The following is a 24,905-nucleotide window of genomic DNA, read 5'->3' on the forward strand; positions in this document are numbered from 1 at the left end:
TCCCTGATTGTGAGTAGGTGGACGATAAACGTAATAAAGCAATTATTTAGTGTCTTAGAAGGTGACAAGTGAAAGGCTGAGCAGGAGAATAGTGAAAGCGAGTGCAGTTGCGACAGGGAGCTGCTGGTCGTGGAGGGCTCTCTGAAGAGGTGACATTGGCAGAAACCTGATGAAACGAGAGAGACAGTAAAACTCTGGAAGAAGAGTGTTCCAGCCAGAAGGAAGGACCAGTGACCAGTGCAAAGGCCCTGAGGTGGGAGGTGCTAGCTGTCTTAGACCGGAGGGAGGTAGGAGGTCAAGAAGTTTTCAGCCCTTTAGAGATTCGATGGGCCTTTATTCTCATTCTGAGTGGCATGAGAAGACCCTGGAAGATGAACAAATGCGGATAATTTCTGCTTCTGTTCAGTGACTTGAAGGAAATTAATAAGACGTGATCATAGTCCGGAGGAGAGGTGCCCTGTAGCCGAGGTGGTCCGGGAGAGCCTCCCTGAGGAGGTGACCTTGAAGCTGAGACCAGAAAGTGGAGAAGGAGCCAGGAATTCAAATGGCTGGGGGAAGGGAGAAGGCGAGCGCACGGGCCTTGGGAAATGAAACCAGAAGCGAAGCCAAGGGCCGGGCAGGCCGGGGGAGGAGCCTCCGTCAGCTGGGGAGGGAGGGGCCGGGGGAGCGCCCCGCCCCGCGCCGGCCGGGCTCCCCGGGGAGCCCCCCCCCTCCACGGAGGGTGGGCAGGTGGGAGGGACCGACGTGGCCGGGGCCCATCCCCCACCGCGGACAGCGGGGGAGGGCAGGTTGGGGAACTGTGGACTCTGCCCTCAGGGACCCGCTTCCCTCTGAAGGGCCAGCCTTTCCACTTTTCTCTTCCGTTCTCTGACAAGGCAGGAGCGGGCCTCTCTCAGCCTCAGTTGGATCATCTGGAAAGTGGGGGTGCTCCTCATACTGGCCTCGTGGTACCAATAAGCTCCAGGATTCCTCTTCACTCCTGTCTCTATAGGGCAGACGGTCTTTGTAAAAGTGAATCAGCTCTACTTCCTCCACTGCTCAGCGTCCACCCGTGCCTTCCAGCTCACTGGGGTAAACCTCGAGTCCCCCCAGGGACTCCCACAAGAGCCTACGTGATTTGCCCCCTCAACTTTCACTCCTCTCCTAGTACTCTCTCCCTTGCTCCCTCTACTCCAGCCACACAGACCTCCAAATGGTCCCAAGAGCATGCCACTCACACTCTGACCACAGGGCCTTTGTACTGGCTCCTCCTGCTGCCAGGATTGTTTCCCCACAAATTCACATGGCTCACTTCTCACCTCCTTCAGGTCTTTCTCAAGTGTTATCTTGTCAGTGAGGCCTTCTCTGCCCATCTCATCTATTTTTAAATTTTTATTTACTTTTTTTTTCCTTTGGGGGGGACACACATGCAGCATATGGAGGTTCTCAGGCTAGGGGTAGACTCAGAGCTGCAGCTGCCAGCCTAAGCCAGAGTCACAGCCACAGCAACACCAGATCTGAGCTGCCTCTGTGACCTACACCACAACTCACAGCAACACTGGATCCTTAACCCACTGAGCAAGACCAGGGATCAAACACGTCTCCTCGTGGATACTAGTCGGGTACTCCTGAGCCACGAGAGGAATCCCCTAATTTTTATTTAAAAAAAATTTTTTTTTTGGCCACACCTGCAGTATGCAGAAGTTCTCAGGCCAGGAATTGAACCTGCACCACAGCGGTGACAACTGCCAGATCTGTAACCCACTGAGCCACCAGGGAACTCCTATTCCAGCTTTTGAGGGCAGGACATGGTGTGTTTGAAGAACATCAGAAAATGGTGTCGGTGGAGATGCGTTGAGACAGGTGGGAGGGAGGGTTGGCCATTGCAAGGTTGGGACTTCTTAATAACAGAAAAAAAAAAAATTTGTGCCCACCTGTGCCAAGCATAGTTCTTTTTTTGTTGTTGTTTTTTGTCCTTTTAGGGCCCCACCCACGGCATATGGAGGCTCCCAGGCTAGGGGTCCAATCAGAGCTGTAGCTGCCGGCCTACACCACACCTCATGGCAGCACCGGATCCAGGGATCGAGCCTGCGTCCTCATCGATACAACTTGGGTTCATAAACCACTGAGCCACGGTGGAAACTCCCCAAGCATAGTTCTTTATGCAGTACAACATAACGCCTCCCTCTCGAGGACTCCAACAGGAGGCTAAGCATAAAAAGGTCATAATTTGAGACTGGATTGATGTTACAAAGAAAATCCAACAATGCGAAGTGGTGGCGGTGGGGAGGTGTGCCCAGATGTGCTCAGCTGGGAAGGGCGGGGAAGACCTCTGTGAGAGGAGAGGATTGGTGAAACTAGCCAGGAAGTGTCTCTGGGCAGCTAACAGCAAGTGCAAAAGCTCTTCAGGGAGCTGAGTGGGGAGGGGAGAATGAGATTAAACTGGGTACATCAGGAGCAAGATTGTCAGGCTTTGCCTGCCTCGGTGAAGTCGGGGTTTTATTTTGAGTGTGAGAAGTCACCAAAGTTTCAAGTTGGAGAAAGACATGATCCAGTGGGCATCCACATTGAGACGGGGACCTCACGCGCCTTCTTGAGATGCCCTTGACCAGCTGCTCTCTCTCCAGGCTGGAGACTGCCCCTCTCCAGACCGCCCCACCTGTTCGTGGTAAGTGATGTGTTTTTAGACTTAGATGCGATGCTCAGGAGGAGGACCTGCCTTTAAGCCAGAAAGCAAGGGCAAAAATCCCCTTCCTTTCCCTGCTCGTGGACTACACACAGGTTCCTCCTCGCACGCCTTCCAGAAAAGTCCCTAATGCTGTGTACATACCTGCTGCCTTGTCTTTGAAGGTCTTTGTGGCCGCCTAGCCAGTGCAACAGTCTGTCACAGGGTGTTTTCCCTGGCCTCGCTCCCTCCCTCTCAGCAGCCTGGCTCACATCTCCTAAATAAATCATCAGAACCACTCTAGCCTAGGTTCTGCTTCCTAGCCAACAGTTTTCTAGAAAGATCTGCTTTTAGTAACACGGGGTCTCTGGGCATTTCTCTCTCCTCTGGGCCTCAGCAGCACATTTTCTACAATGAAAGTGTTGACTTTTAAGTGTCAGAGAGCCCTAGCCTTTGACATGTAACCCACGGGCCCCTGTTTTGCCCTCCTGTGTCCATCCACGTGGCTGAGGTGTCTGAATCTATCACGAAGCAACAAATACAATAGTTAAGAATTCTTGTCTCTGGAGGGAGACTGAACTTGAGTTCTAGTTCCTTGCTCCTTCCCAGCTATGCGACCCTGAGCAAGTGACCTGGCCTCTCACCTCAGGCTCCTCCCATGGAAAACATGGCAACCCAGGATCTTTTTTTTTTTGGTCTTTTTGCCTTTTCTTGAGCCACTCCCCAGTGGCATATGGAGGTTCCCAGGCTAGTGGTCGAATCGAAGCAGTAGCCACCTGCCTACGCCAGAGCCACAGCAACACCAGATCCAAGCCGCGTGTGCGACCTACACCACAGCTCACGGCAACGCCAGATCCTTAACCCACTGAGCCAGGCCAGGGATCAAACCTGCAACCTCATGGTTCCTAGTCAGATTTGTTAACCACTGAGCCACGACGGGAACTCCAGGATCTATTTCGTATCCCTGTTCCAACTCTGACAGGGCAGAGGTGCAAGAGTCTAGGGAACTTACCAGGTCCCTCCCACTGACCCACTAAAGTTTAGAAACTTTAGGCAACACCACCCCTTCCAAAATACTTTTATTAAAAAAAAAAAAATTACAAACAATCAGAAAACAAAACAAAAAAACCCCACCACAAAACCTGCCTTTCTATTAAATAATGCGGCATGGAGCAGTTTGGTTTCCACCCTATTGCACGTGGTCCGGCCTGGTCATGAATCAGGAGGCTGCTGGGACTGGGGTCCTGTGAAGGAGGTGGGGTTCAGCCTGGGGAGGAGGCCAGCCCCTCCCATTCCCTAGAGGTGCAAGAGGCAGAAGCTGGGTTTCCATAGCAACCAGGCAGCACCTCCCTGTCATCCTTTGACAGGCCCAGCTTATCTTCCCTGAGGCCCCAGGGGACACGAGGGGAGTAGGAACTGGAGGGAAAGGCAGAAGAAATGTGGACGTGGGAAATCAGACTCCCAGAAACAGAGTCTCATTAAGGCATTTGCAACAGATAAATTAATTCAGGAAGACCCACCTTCACAGAAGGCTGCGATAACCAGACACACACACACATGCAAGACAGTTTGTGGAACCCTGAAATGGGAGCAAAGGAGGCCAGTTACTGCTTAAAGCCTCCATATAAACACACACACATAGAGTTGCATCCAGGGATTTCAGCCCACCAAGGCTGAGACGGGGAAGGAGCGCCCCCTCCCCATCAAAGTCTTAGGATCCCAGAATGATTTCCATGATGTGATCTAGTTCATTCCACTCCCAGGAACCTGGGGTGCAGAAGAGGTTGTGAGGAGGCTCGGATGGGGTCAGTGCAGGCTCCTTCTCCACTGCCGATGTGTCAATGTCCAGGAAGAAGTCATCCAGGCCGGAGTCCCCTAGGTACCGGGAGCTCAGAGCTTCTAAGAAGACTGGATCGGGCTGGGGCAATACTTCATTCTGGGGACCTGGGGGAGCCACTGGATTGGGAGGGGGCTCGGTCTCATCCATGGAGGTCTCCAGCTCCCTGAGAATAGAGCCGATGGTGGTCGACAGGGAGAAGTCCTCCTCGCCCAGGAAGAGGGGCTCAGGGGGCAGGGCAGGTGCAGGCGTCAGGCAAAGCGCTGCTTGGAGTTGTTGGAGGGTGTTGTGGATGAGGACATGCCTTCGAAGGCTGGGTGCTCGGGGGCCCAGGCTTCGCTGGACTTTGTCTAGGGAGATGCGGAGCAGGGCTTGCTGGTAGCTCCGCAGGCCTGTGGGACTCCAGTCCCACTTCTCATCCTCTTCTTCCTCCTCCAAATCTGAGTGTTTCCTCTTCAAGCCTACCATGATGCCCTGTGGTGAGAAGAGGGGCAAGTGAGACACAGCAGGGTTAGTTCAAATCCTGAATCTCCTGTATGGCTGTTGATTTTTAATGGCCCAAATGAATCTCACAAGGCTAAGGAAGAGAGTATATGTATGTGATTAACAAAACAAGATCTGGACGCAAAACACAGCTGGGTTTGAATCCCACTTACTGGCCCATGTGGCCTCCAATAGTGAATTTACTTCCTTGAGACTCAATTTCCTCATCTACAAGGAATCTTAATTCAAGTTCTGGAGTCTTAAGGCTTTTCTTTCACAATACTCTTATTTTCAAACACGACACACACAAGACAGATACTGAGTACAGACACCTGGCCTGCAAGTAGAGATTCCTAGGGTTGACTTCTGCCTTTCACACTGCTCAGCTGTGAGATCTTGGGAAGTGATACTACACGCACAATGAACAAGAGTTCATTGCCAGTTATTTATTGAAAAAAAAATTCTTTTTAGGCCGGCACCTGTGGCATATAGAAGTTCCCAGGCTAGGGGTTGAATCAGAGCTGCAGCTGCTGGCCTACACCACAGCCACGCCAGATCCTAGCCGCATCAGTGACCTACACCGCAGCTCACGGAAACGCCTGATTGTTAACCCACTGAGCAAAGCCAGGGATTGAACACCAATCTCATGGATACTAGCTGGGTTCCTTACCGTCCAGTCACAACGGGAATTCCTCATTCAATATTTTTATTTGAGGAGTTCCCGACGAATCCGACTAGGAATCATGAGATTGCAGGTTCGATCCCTGGCCTTGCTCATTGGGTTAGGGATCCAGCATTGCCTTGAGCTGTGGTGTAGGTCGCAGACGTGGCTCGGATCTGGCGTGGCTGTGGCGAAGGCCGGGGGCTACAGCTCCGATTAGACCTCTAGCCTGGGAACCTCCACATGCCGCGGGTGCGGTCCTAGAAAAGACAAAAAATATATTTATTTTTAATTTGAAAACAAAATGAAACAAAAAATAAAATACAGGTCCACAATCACTTAAAAAAATTTTTTTTTGAATGTCTACTATATTCTAGCCACCTGGAGCCCTGATAGGGAACCTATCTGTGGAGACTCTTCTTTTACAGAGAACAAATATCTTTCCTGATTGGGAGCTCTCGCAACAACAGTGAAAATGCCTCCCTCACTCCCTCTGTGGTTGCCTTCAGGTTTCTCCAGCGTGAGCCCGGTAGGAAAACTCGCCAGAACTTTACTCACGTCAAGCCCCGCCCCCGACCAGTCCATCCAACCAGGCCCCCGCTCTCTACAGGCCCCGCCCCCTCGACGAAGTTCGAGTTCGGAACCCAGCCACGCCCCAACTTGGTCCTTGGGGCTTATGGGAAATGTGGGCCAATAGCCTCCAGGTACACGTACTGACGTTGAACGCGCACTACAACCCCCGGAGGGCTCAGCAAGCCGCAGGGACGCACCTTCCCCGCCTTCCCTTAGGGCATGCGCAAAGCGGCCCGTGGTGGGTGGGGGAAGGGAACCCGGACGTCCAGCTGCCGGGCGCCCGCCGAGCCCCGCCCTCCGCTGCCTTCAGGGCTGCGGGTCTGAGCTCCACGCCCGAAACACCCCTCCCCCACCCGACTCCGATTCTAAACTGCTTTCTACCGGTCCTGCGGACCGTAGAAAGTCCCGAATTCTTCCATCAAACTACTCTCGGGTCCAGAAACCCAGGCCCCAATACATCGCTCAAAGACTTACAAATGCTCTCCGATGCGCTCTGTTCGGGCCGCTAGGTATCTGAATTTTGAGACCCTCCCCGTCAACTTTCCCCTATTCTCCGGTCTTTCAAATGCTTCTCAACCTCATCTCCGACTCCCCCTCCGGCTCCAAGACCTGACTGGGAACTCTCCCCAGGACCCCTCTCCACCACTGCGTCTAGATCGAGTCCTTGCCCCTATTTCTTTCGCTTCTCCAAATGCTCGGGATCACAGCGCAACTCCTCAAACTTTTTCCTGAACAGTAGTGCCCGACTTCAACTCGTCCCGGAGACCTGAATTATCCTAATCTTCAGATTTCCTGCCCCCAAAAGTTCCTTCCCTAGTTCTCTCGCTTCCCAAACACCCCGTGTCCCAGCTTCCGACTCCCTCCACTTGAAGATCCTGTCCCCAAAACTTCGCCTTCCTTTTAGGATCTCGAAACTCTGTCTCTCCAAACCTGCGCCCCCTACTCCCACCCATACCCCGCCTCCACAACTCTCCGGAGCGCCTCCACTTCCCTCAACCCAAGGCGGATCCCAAGCCAGGCAGCCACACCTCACCTGAGCTGCCAGGTTCGCAATGACTACCTCCGGGAACGCCCGCGGCTTTGCGACCCTCCTTTGCGAGTGCTGGGTAGGGGCCGCGCTCACCACCCCGGGGCCTCTCGGTCTGGCCTCAGGCCCACCCAGCTCCGCCCGGAGCCGAGCCGCGAACCATGATTGGCTGAAGTCCTGCCCACCGCAGGGCGCGGATTGGCTAGGCGGAGCTACAGCCTGTCGCCTGGAGGCGCCGGACCCGCCTTCCCCTCCTTTGCTCCGCGGACCTTTTAAAGGATTCTGACTCGCCGGGAGGCAGGGCCACCGTCTCTAGGGTGGCTGTTGCACCAAAACTGTTTCTTTCAACTCGGCTACTGTCTTCGCTCCAAGACCGTCTTCATTGCTCTCTGCGATCCCTTTATACCAAGCCTGGACCCAGTCGCGGAGGAAGATTGACAGGCACGCCCGGCCCCACCCCGCTTACCGGGAGGACCCCGCTGCGCCTCTCACGAAGGCCGCGCCCCTAGCTTTGGAGGGCGGACCCTGCGGAGGAGGAGGATGACGCACCGAAGGCCAGCCAATAGTTTGGTGCGGCCTGTGTTGCCTGGGAGATCTTAGCCCTTCCTCCCTCAGGATGGCACCCCTGCTGCGGGAAACTCGCTCTTGGCTCCCCACTGTCGTGGGGACAAAGTCCAAACTACTTTTTTTTTTTTTCTTTTTGCCTTAAAGCCCTTCAGGTCTGGCTTGATGCACTCTCCCTTGCTCTCTACAATCCTGCCGCACCGACTGACTCACTCTTTCTAAAATGGCTCCACCGCCGTGAACAGAGATTCGGTTTTCTTCCCTTGCCTTATCTTCAGTGCCTACAACAATGCCAGGTTCGTATCAAGTTCTCGAAAATGAGGGGGGAAAAAAAAAAGACCTCTGGCACAACATTGTAAATCAAAATCAAGGATACTTTTAAAAAGACCTCTGGATCTTGAAACTTTTTCCCATCCTGAAAATACGCCCTCAATTCCCAGGCTGCCTCTTGAGTCAGAACTCTTCTCAAAGTTTTCCTCTCAGTTCTGAGGCTCCAGGGATGGTCCAGACCCATTCTGGCCTCCCACAGGGTCCTGTACTTCCCTCATCGCGACCCTGACAACTTTGCCTGAGTCTCCCCGACCTTGGCCCTGGCCGTCACTGGATTGTGGGCTTCCTGGGGACACGTACCAATGTTATCTCACTGCTTGGTCCCCAGCATCACCTAGCACAGGGCCGGACACAAGGCAGGCGCCCAGTGAAAGAAAGTTTGTTAAATGCAGACACTGTAACAGAAGAAATAAAGCGGGAGGAAATGAGTGCGGCCGGTGCCCAGAAAGCCTGAACCAGCCCTGCCCCACCCCCACAACACGTTCCCGCCCAGGGGAGGAGAGAGTTTTCTCCAGGCCTCTCCGGAGAAGGAAGGTTTAAGGCTCTTTGGACCAGTCCTCGCCGGTTGGAATTTGTCAGTCATGTAGTCCAGCTGAGAAGCGTATAGGATGGGAATGGATTTGGGGTTGGGGGAGAGCTTTGGGGGTTAGGTAAGAGAGGAGTGGTTTGCTCAGTCCTGGGAAAGGTGTCTCTGGGGGACAAAGGTGGGGGAGAGTAGATTCCAAGAAGGGACAAGATTAGGAAGAGGCAGTTCTTCCCCTCCCCATCCCGAACCTGCCCCTCCAGGCTTCCTGTCTCAGGGTGGCCCTACTGCAACCCCACTTTCAGGATTCAGTCCTAGGTTTCTTTCTGGTGCCTCCCTCCCCTCCCAACTGTCCATTCAGGCTCCCGCCCACTCTCCCTCTCTTCCTCAAGGTCCCGGGACACCCTCTGGGTTCCCAGTCTCTACTTTTGCACCCTCCCATCCACCCGCACACAGTAGCCCAGGGAAGCTTCATAAAACACAAACCCGGAGTTCCTGTCGTGCAGCTCACCAGTAATGAACCCAACTAGTATCCATGAGGATGCAGGTTCGATCCCTGGCCTCTTGCTCAGTGGGTGAAGGATCTGGCTTTGCTGTGGCTGTGGTGTAGGATGGCAGCTGCAGCTCGGGCTCAGCCCGTAGCCTGGGACCTTCCATATGCCGTGGGTGCGGCCCTAAACAAGCAAACAAACCTGAATGTGATCCCCCCTCCCCACCTCTCCCTTGCTCCACTCTTTGCATAAAAACTTAGACTAAAGCTCAAACTTTTACAATGACCCTGGCCGGTTTAGCAGCATAGAACAGCCTCTTGGGGCTGATCGCTCCTCCCCTCTGACCAAAGTATTAACTGTAGGGGATGGGCTTTAGTTCTTCAAAGGGGCCATGTGCTCACGTGGCCTCTTCTGCCTGGAACACCATCACGCCTTAGAACCTTCCCTTGGCTCGTTCTCACTAAACCAGGTTTCAGGTGGGACAGCTCATCTTCCACAGAACCTTCCTCAAGCTGGGTCCCTCGGCTCTCTCTGCTTCCTCCATCAGAGCCCTGGCCACTCACTCTGTGTTGTCACTGTCAGGGGCAGGGCTGTCTTCCACATTGGACTGTGAGATCCATGAAGACAGGGTCCCCACTGTCTTCACTGGTTCCCCAGCACAGGGCCAGGTGAGGAAACAAATGGATGAATGCCCAGAAAATCTTTTTTCTCTTTTTTTTTTGGTCTTTTTAGGGCCAAACACACAACACATGGAGGCTCCTAAGCTAAGGAGCTGTAGCTACTGGCCTACGCCACAGCCAGCAATGCCAGATCCAAACCACATCCAAGACCTGCACTGCAGCTTGCAGCAACGCTGGATCCTTAACCCACTGAGCAAGAGGCCAGGGACCAAACCTGCATCCTCATGGATACTCGTCAGGTTCTTAACCCGCTGAGCCATAATGGGAACTCCTGCCTAGAAAACCTTACACAGAGGCAAACAGGGACAGTGAAGACACCCTGACAGAGCCAGGGAGAGGAAGAGACATAGAATTGGGTCCTCCTGAATAAACTGAAGCTCTTAGCTTGAGATTTATTGTTCCCATTCTTTGCTGTAGCCACAGGATGCTGTCTTCCTGGACAGGGTCAGAGCCCTATTCATACTCGTGGGAGGGGTAGGTGTTGTGGCCGTTGTACTCATCAGTGGTGAGGCAGTGCAGCATGAAGTGGCCTAGGTCATGTTTGGAGATGACCCTAGAGGGCCCTCGTCCATCCAGGGTCACCGTGTAGGCCCCGGTCAGCGGCTGATCTCCTGTAAGGTAAAGATTGAGGGGCCAGGTAAACAGATGTCCTCCCCCATCACCCTGCGCAGGGTCACACCAGTGACTGTCTACGGTGTGCCCAGTCCAGACGGTAGAAGATGGTGAACGAGCCAAAAGCCATGAAACCCTTCCCACGTGCAGGGTGCTAATCTGTACCCTTTACTACATTCATTCAACACATACTTTTTTCTTTTTTTTCTTTTTAAGGCCATACCCACAGCATATGGAGGTTCCCAGGCTAGGGGTTGAATTGGAGCTGTAGCTGCCGGCCTACACTACAGCCACAGCAATGTCTGCAACCTACACCAGACCCTTAACCCACTGAGCGAGGCCAGGGATTGAACCCACATCCTCATGGATACTAGTCAGGTTCATTAACCACTGAGCCACAACGGGAACTCCTTTCAAACAAATCCTATTGATGACCTATTATGTACCAGGTGCTGGGCATGCAGCAAGGGACAAAATAGACAAGGCAACTAGTAAGAAAGTAGAATATGTTAGATGGTGAGAAATATGTTAGATGGAGAGAAATAAAGCAGAGAATGGGCTAGGACCTATTAATTCTATCTTACAAGTGGGCAAACAGTCTCAGAGAGAGGAAGTCACATCCCAGGGTTGCAAAGGGTCATTTACTTCCCAGTGGCTCTGGGATCCCCTGCCCTTCCAGAGGCATGACCTGGCAGCTACAGGGGCATCTGATAAGTGGGTTAAGGATCCAGCATTGTCACTGCAGCAGCTCAGGTTGCTGCTGTGGCTCAGGTTCAGTCCCTGGCCTGAGAACTTCTACATACTGCAGGTGCAGCCAAAAGGACAAAATAATAATATGTGAGAGTGACCTGCAGTGTCCCAGCACAGGGACAACCTGGAATCACATGCAATAAGAAATACACACCCTTACTCATATGGCATCCCTGCCAAAAATGTTTAAACTTAGTCTGTGAGAAAACAACCACAAAAATCCAGAAAGTGGGATTTTTTTTTTAGTCAAGCCAGAGGCATGCAAACTTCTGGGGACAGGAACGAACCCAGGCCATAGCAGTGACCATGCCGATCCTCAACCCACGAGGCCACCAGGAACTCCCAGAATGTGAGACACCTGGCCGGAGTTCCCATCATGGCGCAGTGGTTAACGAATATGACTAGGAACCATGAGGTTGCGGGTTCGATCCCTGGCCTCACTCAGTGAGTTGACGATCCAGCGTTACCGTGAGCTGTGGTGTAGGTCGCAGACGTGGTTTGGATCCTGCATTGCTGTGGCTCTGGCATAGGCCAGTGGCTACAGCTCCAATTAGACTCCTAGCCTGGGAACCTCCACATGCCGCAGGAGTGGCCCTAGAAAAGTCAAAGAAAAAAAAAAAAAGAGAGACACCTGGCCTATTATGTTTGATGTTATGAAAATCACTTTCAAAAAAAAAAAAAAAAAAGGGAGTTCCCTGGTGGTCTAGTGGTGAGGATTTGGCCCTTTCACCGCTGCAGCTCTGGTTCAGTCCCTGGTCTGGGAACTGAGATCCCACATCAAGCTGCTGCATGTGGCAGCCAGAAAAAAACAAAAAAACAACAAAAAAAACCTAAAAAACTAAGGCTTTATTGAGATAGAATTCCCATACCAGACAATTCATGCATTTAAAGTGAAAACAAAAAACAAACAAAAAAACAACACATAATTCTGGATTGGATCTTGATTTTGAGGGAAAGGGGAGATTGAAAGATATTTTTTGGCAATTGTGGAAATCTGAATAGGGCATGGATACTAAATGATGTGATAGAGTTAATTCAATCCCCTTGGTGCAATAATGGTACCATGGTTTGTTCCCAAATATTTCTTCTTGGGAGATGCCTGTCAAGAGGTTCTAGGAGTAGAGTGTGCTGATGTCTGCTACCTGCTTTCGAATGGTTCAGCCAAAAAAAAAAAGAAAAAAGAAAAGAAAAAGGAAACAGACACACAGACACAAACTTATTTAAAAATGCATATATATATCACATATGTATTCATATATACACACATACACATTAGATGCAGGCATAGACAATAGGTAGGTAGGTAGGTAGATAGATAGATAGATAGGAAGAAAGAAAACAGGCCAGAAGTTCATGCTCTGGTGCAGTGGGCTAAAAATCCAACTGCAGGAGCTCCCCCGTGGCTCAGCACTTAACGAACCCAACTAGCATCTATGAGGATGCAGGTTCGATCCCTGGCCTCACTCAGTGGGTTAAGGATCCGGTATGGCCGTGAGCTGTGGTGTAGGTCGCAGATATGGCTCAGATCCTGTGTTGCTGTGGCCGTGGCATAGGCCGGCGGTTGCAGCTCCCATTGGACCCCTAGCCTGGGAATCTCCATATGCTGAGGGTGTGGCCTTAAAAAGACAACAACAAAAATATACAACTGTAGCATCTTGGGTTTCTGCAGAGGTGTGAGTTCAATCCCCTGCCTGGCAGTGGGTTAAAGGATCCAGCGTTGCCACAGCTGCAGCATAGATCGCAACTGCAGCTCAGATTCCATCCCTGGCCTGGGAACTTCTACATGCCACTACTGTGGCCATATACAAAAAAAAAAGAAAGAAAGAAAGCAAATAGGCCAAAATGGATGTGTTAGACAAAGAGCTTATGGGCATTCATAAACGTTTTTAAGGAGTTCCCGTCGTGGCTCAGTGGTTAATGAATCCAACTAGAAACCATGAGGTTGCGATTTCCATCCCTGGCCTTGTTAAGGATCTGGCGTTGCCATGAGCTGTGGTGTAGGCTGGTGGCTACAGCTCCGATTCGACCCCTAGCCTGGGAACTCCATCCATATGCCGCGGGAGTGGCTAAAGAAAACCCAAAAAGACAAAAATAAATAAACGTTTTTACTATCTTTAACTTTTTTGGAGGTTTCACAGTTTTCACACACTAGAGTTCTCTTGTGGTTCAGTTGGTTAAGGATTTGGTGTTGTCACTGCAGTGGCTGGGGTTGTTCCTGTGGTGTGGATTCGAGCCTTGGCCTGGGAACTTCCATATGCCTTGGGAGAGGCAAAAAAAAAAAAAAAACCACCCAAACAAAAAAACCCGCCACCACCACCACCAAATCCAAAGTTTTTCACACACATATGAAAAAGAAAAATTAAAAAAAAAAAAAAAGGTATTCAGAATTCCCGTTGTGGCTCAGTGGTAATGAACCTGACCAGTATCCATGAGGATGCGGGTTCAAACCTTGGCCCCGATCAGTGATCTGGTGTTGCTGTGAGCTGTGCTGTATATCATAGACGTGGCTCGGATCTATTGTTGCTATGGCTCTGGTTTAGACCAGCAGCTGCAGCTCTGATTTAACCCCTAGCCTGGAAACTTCCATATGCTGTGGGTGCAGCCCTAAAAAGCCAAAAAAAAAAAAAGGGGGGGGTTCTCTTTGTTGAACAATTTTTAGGCTTGATCTCTCTGGATATTCACTTCACACCTGGGAGGTCAAGAAGTAATATAAGCCCTGTTCAGAGATCAGAAAACTGAGGCTCAGGCCATGGGCCTCAAGTCCACACTGGGCTGGGACTGGGACCTCCCCCCAGCTTTTCCACCTTACAGCTTCCCTACTGAGTCAAAGCTTAGGATGCTCCTCCCAACAGGGTCCTGCATTGAACCTCATCACCGGAGCTTCTCTGAACCTTTAGAAGGTGTACAGGCCTCCCCTTCCTCCAGGCAGAAGGCGGAGGCCACAGCAGAACTGCTCCGTCCAGTGGGCAGGCAAATGTGAGGGAGAGGGGACGGGGGATATGCTGAGGTTGTGGGATGGAAATCCTATAAAACTGGATTGTGATGATCATTGTACAACTATAAATGTAATAAATTCATGGAGTAATAAAAAAAAAAAAAAGCACTTTGCCCAGATCTTAAAACAAACAAAAACAACACACGTGAGGGAGATATAAGCGCCGGGCTGGGGCCTCTGCACGGCTGTTCCGTCATGCCAGAATGTTCTTCCTTCCCCCAGACGCTCACCTGATCCCCTCCCTCAGGGCGCAAAGCCATCTCTTGGAGCCTCTGCTAAAAGCATCGCGCCACCACTCTCTTCACGGAGCTGCGTGTTTGTACTCAGCAGAGCAGCCCACAGCGGTAATATGAGTCATCTTTCGTTTGTCTCCCCTGCTAGAAATGGAAGCCTCACGAGAGCAGAGATGACATCGCTGTTCCTGGTGTTGGTGGCCAGGCCCACACTAGAAACGCACACGCTCAAGGGACATCCGCAAATGAATGAATGTCTCCCCAGTCGGATGTTGAGTCTCTCTGGACGTGGAGGCCAGGCCTGGGAGGGGAAAAGAGGGTTCCCTCCACAACACCACCTAGAGGTGAGGCATCTTCCCTGGTATTGGTTCATTGGACAAATAACTTACAGGGCACCTACTACCCACCAAGCCCTCTTCTGGGCACTAGGAACCCAGCTGTGATCAAAAAAAGACAAAATCCATGCCTTCAAACAAAACTTCAAACCTCAAAATTCTAGTGAGGGGGACACACACTATATAAGATAAAGAAAGAAATGGTGTGGAGTTCCCTGGTGGCTCAGTGAGTTAAGGACCTGGCATTGTCACTGGTGTGTGGCTTGGACTGCTGCTGTAGTGTGAGTTCGATCCCTGGCTCAGGGACTTCTGCGTGCTACAGGCATGACCAAAAAAACCCAAAAAACAAAAACAAGATAAAATCAAGTGGGAAAGAGAACAAACACTGTGAGGGGAAGGTTTGCCATTTTATTTTTTAATTTATTTTCTTTTTGGCCAAGTGCACGGCATGCAGATGTTCCCGGGCAGGGATTGAATCTGAGCCACAGCAGTGACATGAGCTTTGCAGTGACAACACCAGATCCTTTTTTTGGGGGGGTCTTTTTAGGGCCACACCTGGGGCATATGGAGGTTCCCAGGCTAGGGGTCCAACTGTAGCTGCAGCTGCCGGCCTACACCACAGCCACAGCAATGTGGGATCTGAAGCTTGTCTGCCACCTCCACCACAGCTCACGGCAATGCCGGATCCTTAACCCACTGAGTGAGGCCAGGGGTTGGACTCGAATCCTCATGGATACTAGTCTGGTTCGTTACTGCTGAGCCACAACGGGAACTCTGACAACACAGGGTCCTTAACCCTCTTTGACACCAGTGAACTCCAGGTGTGCAGTTTTCGATAGGCCAGGGAGGGCTGGCAGATCTCCCCAGAGGACAGGAGGGGGCCGGCTAGTGGTCCCCGCAGTTGGGTCCCTACCCACTCACCTATGTGTGGTGGCATCACTGCCACATACTTCAGGCCCGACTCCTGCAGTATCTTGTGCATCCGGATGTGGTCATCAGTTACGTCCTGCAGTCTGGGGGGCACCTTGGACGGGTCCCACAGTAGGAAGGCTGGTGGGGGAGGACACAGGGCAGGATCAGCCAAGGCTTGAGGACAGCCTGGCCAGACCACAGCCTGCAGGTCTCCTTCCAGGACAAGCCCCTTCGGGGCTCCCTGCCACCCTCCAGTTGCTCCAGGCAGAAACACGGGTGCCATCCTAGGCTCCGGTTTCTTCACGGCTCACATGGCTGTGATCACTTCTCATCCTACCTGCTCCTACCTACCTCCTGCCTGGTCTCCCTGCTCCTGCTGCCACCTCTGTTCCCTGGGCACGGCCACAGGGGGCCTGTGAACACCCAGAGGGGCTGGAACTCATCTGTGGCCCCTTCTTCCTCAGGGTAAAAGCAAAGGAGGCCCAGGAGGCCCCACCTGACCCGGCCCCATCTGCCCCCTGACTTAGCGGCTGAACACGCCCCTTCACTTAGTCTGCTACAGCCACGCTTCGGCCGCGCAGCCCTGCCAAAAGCTGAGCCCTCTGCCTGGAGTCCCCTTGTTCTCCGCATTCCTCCTTCGTGTCACTTCCCCTCCCTGGGAGGCAACTGGTGTGATGAAACAGAGGTGAAATGTGTGGACTGTGGAGACACACCACCAGCCACAAGCTGTGTGATCTCGGGTAAGCTGATGGGCCTCTCTGTGCCTCCACTCCCTTAGCCATACAAGGGAGGCACTAAGAACGTCTACTATTTACTGAGCACCTACTCTGTGCCACTGTGAGTGAAGTACTACTCAAAGGAGTTTTGAGAGGATTAAGTGGCATTCATTGGTTAGGCACTGGGTGCCCAGCACACAGTAAGTGCTCAATAAACAAATGCTGGTAGCATTGACTGCTCCTCTTGTGTACCCTGAAGGCTTCCTTTCAGATTATTCAGGGCAACTCTTTTCTTTGTCTTTTTTCTTTTTAGGGCCGCACCCATGGCATATGGAGGTTCCCAGGCTGGGGGTCTCACCAGAGCTGCAGCTGCCGGCCTACGCCAGAGCCACAGCAACGCGGGATCCTGGCCGCGTCTGTGACCTACACCACAGCTCAGGGCAATGCCGGATCCTTAACCCACTGAGAAAGGCCAGGGATCGAACCTGAAACCTCATGGTTAGCAGTTGGATTCATTTCCGCTGTGCCACAATGGGAACTCCTCCTTCTAAATTTTTATTGTATTTCATTTTTAGCAGGGCAACTATTTGTATAATCCGATCTCCTCATAAATTGGGAGCTCGGAGGGTAGAGACCTGGCCGGTGTAGCCAGGGCTCTGCCACTTCCTCTATGACGCTCTCCCTGACCTCTTCTCAGCCTGGGTCAGACACCTCCTCTGGGCCCCCAGAGCACTCGAGGCTTCCCTCACCCCAGCCCTGATGCCTCTGCCCAGGCACCCGGCAACCCTGGCCTTGACTGCTCTGGCCAGTCACAGTTTGATGAGGGCTCCTCTGCCACTTCCCTCCTATTTGTGAGACTCACGAGGGCAGGGCCCTGTGTTTCTGGCATTACCCAGCAAGGTTCGGGCACACCGTTGGTGCTCAATAAATGCACAGTAATTTAGGGTGGCTCCCATGCCACCTCGTGGAAGCCCCCCGGGACTGCCCATCCGGTACCCAAGCCCCACTCTTCAGCCCCACCCCAATGACCCCGCCACCCACCCGAGGTGCAGGCCACGACCTTGTCCACGCCATGGGCCTTCATGGCCGCCACAATGTTCCGGGCACCCTCGGACATCACTGTGGTAGGACCTTAGAGGAGACAGAGAGTGGCTGTCACTGCTGGGCGGCGGTGGCGGCGGGGGTGGCAGGGGCGGGGCTGGGGGAGGGGGTGGCGCTGGGGGCCGAGGTGCAGGGGTGGGCCGTGGGCAGAGGGGGGGCTCAGTACTGAGGTCATTGCGGGTGCCCAAGAGCACGATGATGGCGTCCTGCCCAGCCACGGTCTTGTCCACATCGGCCGCCTGCCGAACGTCGCCCACGACCACGTGGGCCGGCTGGGGCCCCTCTGCAGGCAGCCTAGAGACGTCCCGCACCAGCACCGTCACCTCATAACCTGCAGGCAAAGAAGGCAGAGAGGCAGGTCAGTGGGCTTGTGGGCAGGTACTCCTGGGCTCCAGGGACTGGGTCCTGGAGGGTGCGATGAACCCCCAAATCCCTGGCCCGGGTCTCCTGTACTGGGATGATGGTCTTCAAACATTTTTGCTGGCATCCCCACAATTGATATTCAGCTGGTTGTTAAAATAGGGTGATACCTTCATGCTGGGTCATAGATAACCTGCCCTCATGATTCTGGGAGACTCCTCTGCATGCCCCCACCTCAACTTCCCTGCCTTCCAGCAACTAAAGGGTTAATGCCTGGCCTCCCGCTGGTCTATGGCCCCTACCCTCAGGTCCTGGAGGACGCTGGGGTACAGAGAAGGACATGAGTTGCCCAAAGGTTGTCCGTCATTGGGTTTGCTCCCCTGGCCTTATTTCAGAAGGTCTGGGCCCTGTCTGTGTTTTTTTTTTTAAGGGACGCACATGCCCAGGCTAGGGGTCCACTTGGAGCTGCAGCTGCCAGCCTGCACCACAGCCACAGCAACACCATATGCAAACCGCGCCTGCGACCTACATCACAGCTCACAATGCTGGATCCTTAACTCACTGAGTGAGGCCAGGGATCAAACCTGCGTCCTCATGGGTACGAGTTGGGTTCTTAACCTGCTGAGTCACAATAGGAACTGCAAGGCACTGTCTTAAGTGGTCGCTAAAGATGATAAACATCACCTCGGCATGTCACCTCCCAAACGAATTCTGGATGACTCTGTGTCCCCACCTCCCATACCTACACCCCTTTTTAATTTTTTACTTTTTTTTCCACTCTTTTTCAAGTTTACAACCAACATATTTCTTCCTTTGTTTTAAACAATGGCAAAATATATTGTTTGTTTGTACTCCAAAAAAAAATAATTGGAGTCTCTGTAATGAACTGAATGCTTCTCCCCCCTCCCCTTTTCCTGCAAAACTCATCCGCTAAAGCTCTAACCCCCAATGTGATGGTAATTGGAAATGGAGCCTCTGGGAGGTAATTAGGTTTAGATGAAGTCTCAAGGGGAGGGCCCCCAGGATGGGATTAGTGTCCTTCAAAGAGGAGAGACCAGGGCTCTCTCTCTACCATGAGGACACAGCGAGAAGGCAGCCATCGATAAGCCAGGAAAAGGGCCCTCACCAGAAACCAAACCTGTTGGTCCATTGATCTTGAACTTCCCAGTTTCTATGACTGTGAGAAATAAATGTCTATTGTTTTAGCCACCCGGTCAATAGCATTTTGTTATAGCAGCCTGAGCTAAAACAGCCTCTAGGAGTTCCCTGGTGGCCTAGCAGTTAAGAATCTGACATTGTCACCGCTGTGGCTTGGGTTTGATTCCTGGCATGAGAACTTCCACATGCCGCAGGTGAGGCCAAAAAAAAAAAAAAGAAAAGAAAAGAAAGTGAAAAGACAATCCACAGAATGGGGGGGGGGGAGTTTTGCAAATCAAATCTTCTCCAAGAAACTTCTATTTAGAATATATAAAGAGGAGTTCGTGTCATGGCTCAGCGGTAATAAACCTGACTAGCTAGCATCCGTGAGGATGCAGGTTCGATCCCTGGTCTCACTCAGTGGGTTAAGGATCCGGCATTGCCGTGAGCTGTGATGTAGGCTGGCAGCTGCAGCTCCAATGCAACCCCTAGCCTGGGAACCTCCATATGCTGCAGGTGCGGCCCTCAAAAGACTAAAAAAATAAAAATAAAAAATAAATAGAATATATAAAGAACTCCTATAGCTCGATGGTAAAAGATGAGTATTCAAAACTGGGCAAAAGATCTGAATAGACATCTCTCTCTCCAAAGAAAATAAACGAATGGTCGCTAAACACGTGAAAAGATACTCATTATCATCAGCCATCAGGGAGACGCAAATCAAAACCAGGGTGAGATACCATTTCATACCCATGAGGATGGCATAACCAAAACGCCATCATAAATGCTGGCATGCACGTGGGGAAACTGGAACCCTCATCCACTGCTGCTGGGAATGGTGAATGATACAGCTGCTTTGGAAAACAACCTGGCAGGTCCTCCAGAGGGTCAACATACTGTTAACATGCAACCCAGCAATTCCACTCCTAAGTATGCCCCCCATAGAAATGAAAACATTAGGTTCACACAAAAACTTGTAAGTGAATGGTGATAGAGGCATTACTCATCATAGCCAAAAAGGGGAAACAATGCAAATTTCCATTAACCGAAGGGATAAATAAAATGTGGTATAGCCATACCACAGAATGGTATTCGGCAATAAAAAGAAACGTTGCACCGATACATGCTGCGACATGCACAAACTTGGAAAAAAATATTTTTTTGTTAGTGACAAAGTCAGTCATAAAGAGCCATGTAGTGTATGATTCCATTTATGTGAATGGCCCAGAACAAACAAATCCATACAACGCCAGATCCGAGCCACATTTTCGACCTACGCCATAGCTCATGGGAACGTCAGATCCTCAACCCACTGAGCGAGGACAGGGATCGAACCCACGTCCTCAAGGATACTAGTCAGGTTCATAAATTGTGGGTATTTTAGAGGAGAAACATGTTCTCGCAAACAGTGAGAGTTTTGACACTGGCCGGGCACAAGAGTGCCCATTAGTGTTACCTTATTGGCGATTAGTGGCATTTATTGAGAGCCTTCTATGTGCCAAGTGTTGTGCTATGCTCTTTCCACAGATAAATGATTTTTTTTCCAAAAAATTTTAATAACAACTCACATTTAAATTTAAATAGCCACATGTGGCGAATGGCTACCATCACAAACTATAGTTTTAGAATTTGCAGATTTTACCTTTTACAAAGAAAACAACATTTGCAAAGACTTATTTCCAAACCTTTTCCTTTTCTTTTTTTTCCAAATCCTTTACTTCATATTTTTCTCTTAATTTTTTGGCTCTTTTTTTTTGGCCACACCCAGGGCATGCAGAAATTGCCAGGCTAGGGAAGGAACTCAAGCCATGTCAGTGACAAACCAGATCCGTAACCTGATGAGTCACCAGGGAACTCCTGTTAACTTTTTATTTTGAAATAAATTCAGACCTACAGGAAAGTTGTAAGATCTTGATTCTCATATTTGCTTTATCTTTCTTTCCTTGTGTATATAATAATACACATAACATATATAATTATATATGTGTACAAAATGTTCCCCTAATTATGTGAGGGTAAGTTGTAGATTATGCCTCTTTTAAGCCATTTTTATCTCAACCCTCAGTACAAAATAGATTTCACTGCCTAATCCAGTATCCAAAAAAACTCTATGTATATAACTCAAACAAAAGTTTCATAAAACCCATTTTAACATGTGATACATTGATATTATTGTGACCAATTAAATATATCTCAGAACTGCACTAGGATCCATAGTTTGAAAAGCTGCAGACTACAACGATCCCACAAAGTAGGTTGTATTATATACCCATTTTGAGGATGGGGGAAACTGAGGCAATTTTAGGTAATCAGGCCAGGACCACACAGCTATAATCTGAGTCCACTCAGCCAAGGAGTGCCTATTAAGTGCCAACTATATGCTGGGCACCCTTTGAGGTATTTTCCGTATATGACTTCATTTCATCATCACAAGAGCCCAAGGTCAAGTTCCACTAGTTCCATCCCCTCTTTGCAGATATCTAGGTACGCAGATGGCAAGGCATCCGACCACACCGGTGGTACGCAGTAGAGCTGGGGTTTGAAAGTGGGCAGATGGGCACCAGAGTCTGTGCTAGTCAGAACTCAGCCCTACAGAATCAATGAGCTAAATAAAAGCTCAGCTCATTTAAGCCCCTCCTGTTTTGGATGGGGACAGCGAGGTTCTGGCTCGCCTGTAGCTCTGAAGGGACCTGGCAGAGTCAGTGAGAAGGCAGGTGTAGTTCTGGCTGTGACCAGCAGTGTGGATAAATGAAATTCCACAGAATCCTGGTTTAAGGGAGAGGTAGTCACGTGGAAATCTGGATCATCAGGGTGACTCAGCACCTTTCAACTTCGTCCTCTACTTCCTCCTCTAGAAACGTGTATCAGCAAATTTGTTTCCCCTCTCCCCACAAGTCAAGATCCTCCCTAGGTCTTCCTGGGGAGGGGGAGAGCTGCAGGCCTAATGGGGAACTTTCAGGCAGAGTCCCTGCAAGGGAGAGCTGGGCTAGGAGACAGCTGAGAGTAGGATCCTGGCAGCCTCCACCCTTTGGGGGCACCCAGATAGTCAATATCTTCAGCATCACCAAGACCAGCAAGGGTGGGACCGTTTATCTGGAAGAGCCAGCCTCCACTGGGGGTTGGTGAACTCTGCAAGGTGGGGGCAGGGGATGGCTTATCCCCTTTCCTGGAGCAACTCCAAATTTTCAGCCCTCGTTGGCTTTCCTAGGACCAGTGTCCCCAAGTCTTCAGTGACCTACCTTCCATCAGGTGCTCACGGCAACACACTCCCCAGCCTCTTGAACTTTTAAGCCTTGGTGTCCAAACCAAGAACTTTTAGCAGCTAAGAGCATGTGCTGGGTACAAATAACAACACTGCCACTTTCTGGCTGGGTGACAGTGGACAAGTCACTCTCTGGGCCTCAGTTTTCTCATCTGTCAAGTGAGGTGATACTAGTTCCTATCTCACCTGAGCACCGGGACTATTTAATACAAATGAAGAGAAGGCAGAGCTGGGAGTCCCATGCCTGGCTTAGTTAAGCCCTTGCTGGGTGTGCAAACCACCACTGCCCACCACCACCACCACCACAACAGCATTTCATAAGAGCATTGGATTTAAACTTGTCACCACAGTCCCCTAGCCTCCCAGGGCCAATTCCTTTTCCTTGGACTCACATAAAATTGGACCTCATACTGTCCCCAACCTCTGCCCCCGTGGCCACTTGCTCTGCCCCTGAGTCCTCACACACCAAGGCACACCGGGTCCCATGATGTCCCTTCCTAAAGTTCTGGCCCTGCACCCGGTGACATCCCATGCCCGCCCCAGCTCATGCCTGCTTGCACCGCCTGCGCCAGGGTGGTGAGCCCGGTTCTGCCAGTGGCGCCGAAGATCGCAATCTTCTTGACAGACATGCTGCGGGGACGTAGGGTTGCGAGGCCGCGGAGTCACAGGACGGGCGGGAACCGACTGGCTGCTGGGCCGCTCTCTGCGTCCTTCCCTAGCGGGAGGAACGGGGCGGGGCCGCCCCGAGGGCCACGCCTCAGCCCACCTCCAGCCTCAGGCTTAGGCTGAGGAGCGAGTCCAAAAGGCCACGCCTCCAGCTAAGAATAGGGTGGGCGGGGCGGGCCAGCACCGCCCTCTGGGCCCGCCACTTAGACTGGGAGGCGTGGCTGTATCCGGACACCGATTCAAGTGGGCCCGGGGCTCCGCCTCCGCGCTCCAGCCTCCCAGGGGGAGGCGGGGCGAGAGAGGGCCACGCCCACCGCCCTCTCCTCACTCACGCCCCTTCTCTCTGGGCCACGAGGCAGATCGGAGATTCACACTAAGCCCCAGGGCCTCCTCGAGGTTGCAAGGGAAGAAAGGGAGGGAGGACGGTATGGGTGTGACACTGTGTAACTGCGTGTCTGTGAGCCCATGTGACCCTGAGTGTCTCTGTAAACAACCCCAAGGGAGACTATAATTGTGGGTGACACCATGTGCCATCTGCTGTGTACAACACCTTATTACAGTGTGAGATTGTGTGACGCTACGTGTGGCAAGTTATTGTGTGACCTTGTAGTGTCACTAAGTGACAGTGTGTCAGTCTGTGATGCTGTGTGCATCCATGACTCTGGGGCATATGGTGTGAGTGTGGAACACGTGTGCGATGTGTTACATGCGAGTATGTGACTCTGTTAGAGTGTGACAGTGTGTGACACTGCATGTGTCATGTAAGGTGTGTAACACTGTGACACCATTTGAGTGTCTATTTGTGAACTCTGACTGTGATGTATGAGTGTGACGGTGCAGGATGTGTGACCTTCATGTGAGTGTGCAACTGATGTGACAAGTTTGAGTGTGAAAAAGTGTGTGACACTGTGTGATGGTGAAGCCGTGTGTGATGTGTATGACACTCTTTGTGACCCCATGTTAGTGTGTGACATAATGTGTGTTTGTATATGACTCCAAGTGAATGGTGGTGGCACTATTCAAGTGTTCTACAGTGTGTGACGCTGTCGGGCACTGTTCCAGAGCGCGACTTCGTGTGAGCTTGTGACTGCGTGAGACGGTTTGAATATTTGACCCTGCGTGACCCCATGTAAGGGGGTAACAGCGTGAGCGTGTGGATATGAATAGTATTTGTGACGCTGTATGTGACCCCGTATGTGTGTGGCCGTGTGGGAGTGTGCGACCCCGTGGGAATGTGTGAGTGTGTGTGACGCTACCACCGGCCCTGCAGCTGTGCAGCACACGCTGTGGCCGGGTGTGTGACCGCGCGTGGGCCAGCGCCGCGGGCGGCCGGGTTGGCGGGAGACGGCGGGCGGGAGGGGGTCCGGGGGCGCGCCGAGCGCGACGGCCGCGCGAGCCGGAGGAGGCGCGCCGGCGGCGGCGGCGGCGCATGCGGATCTGGCCGAGCGGCGGGGCTGGTGGGGCCGAGCAGAGCCGGGCCGGGCCGGGCCGGGCCGGGCCGCGGACGCCAACAGGGAGGGCAGTCGGGCACTGCCAGCAGCGGGGACAGCGGCACCGGCCGCCGCGTGCCCAGGTGAGCGGTGGCGTGGGGGCGGATAGTCCCTCCCTCCGGCATCTCCCCACCTGCCCGAGCATCCCTTCCCCGCGCACGCTGGGCTTGGCCTGACCCCTCAGGGTCTCCACGGCTGGGGGAGGTGGAGGGTCAATGGCAGAGGGAGCCCCCAGCCCTCAACCCCGTCCAGCCTCCGCGCCGTGCGTGGGTCTTCCACCCAAGCCTTGTCCTTCCCAGGCCCCCTCCCTGAGGACGGTGACTGGACTGCAGGGAGAGAGAGGCGCGGCCTTGGAAGGGTTAAAGCATCCGCTTCCAGGTCCCATCCCCAGTTTCGCACCCGGCCAGGCTTTCCTGGGGCTGCTGGACACCCCCGTCCACCTCCCCCACCTCCTTCTCCCTTCCTTCTCTGTTGAATCACGTAATGGCCAAGGCTGTTCCTCGCGGGCCTGAGAGCTCCCGAA

General features: G+C 52.2%; 3 protein-coding genes and 1 long non-coding RNA gene across 8 annotated transcripts in view; 2 read left to right on the forward strand and 2 right to left on the reverse strand.

Annotated features, from left to right (window-relative positions):
- Positions 1-3,706: 3,706 nt before the first annotated feature.
- On the reverse strand, positions 3,707-8,530 carry SERTAD3 (SERTA domain containing 3). Of its 4 annotated transcripts, none has more exons than XM_047790731.1 (2): positions 8,420-8,530; positions 3,707-4,955 (listed from the first exon to the last, which is right to left on the reverse strand). In XM_047790731.1, the coding sequence occupies exon 2, from the start codon at positions 4,947-4,949 to the stop codon at positions 4,356-4,358; it is 594 nt and encodes a 197-aa protein (XP_047646687.1). In that variant the 5' UTR covers positions 4,950-4,955; positions 8,420-8,530; the 3' UTR covers positions 3,707-4,355. The 4 variants fall into 4 exon arrangements, with proteins under 4 accessions (XP_047646687.1, XP_047646686.1, XP_047646685.1 ...); XM_047790730.1 differs by lacking the exon at positions 8,420-8,530 and adding an exon at positions 7,692-7,747; XM_047790729.1 differs by lacking the exon at positions 8,420-8,530 and adding an exon at positions 7,495-7,676.
- LOC125132894 (uncharacterized) lies at positions 7,939-16,607 on the forward strand. Its single transcript, XR_007136345.1, has 3 exons — positions 7,939-8,085; positions 14,552-14,747; positions 16,115-16,607. It is a non-coding gene; the product is annotated as an uncharacterized LOC125132894 (long non-coding RNA).
- BLVRB (biliverdin reductase B) lies at positions 10,181-22,984 on the reverse strand. The gene is made up of 5 exons (XM_047790727.1): positions 22,777-22,984; positions 17,634-17,798; positions 17,408-17,497; positions 15,660-15,788; positions 10,181-10,424 (listed from the first exon to the last, which is right to left on the reverse strand). Exons 1-5 carry the CDS (start codon positions 22,853-22,855, stop codon positions 10,267-10,269), a joined length of 621 nt encoding a protein of 206 aa, XP_047646683.1. The 5' UTR covers positions 22,856-22,984; the 3' UTR covers positions 10,181-10,266.
- Positions 22,985-24,157: 1,173 nt separating this feature from the next.
- SPTBN4 (spectrin beta, non-erythrocytic 4) overlaps positions 24,158-24,905 on the forward strand; it is an 81,241-nt gene continuing 80,493 nt past the window's right edge. The window contains exon 1 of one of the 2 annotated variants that reach the window (XM_047791836.1): positions 24,158-24,465. In XM_047791836.1, coding sequence (XP_047647792.1) covers positions 24,322-24,465 — 144 coding nt within the window. In that variant the 5' untranslated portion in view covers positions 24,158-24,321. The remainder of the gene's footprint in view (positions 24,466-24,905) is intronic. The other variant, XR_007136469.1, reaches the window with a different exon arrangement.

This window comes from Phacochoerus africanus, chromosome 8 (assembly GCF_016906955.1).
Source record: "Phacochoerus africanus isolate WHEZ1 chromosome 8, ROS_Pafr_v1, whole genome shotgun sequence".
NCBI classification, from domain to species: domain Eukaryota; kingdom Metazoa; phylum Chordata; class Mammalia; order Artiodactyla; family Suidae; genus Phacochoerus; species Phacochoerus africanus.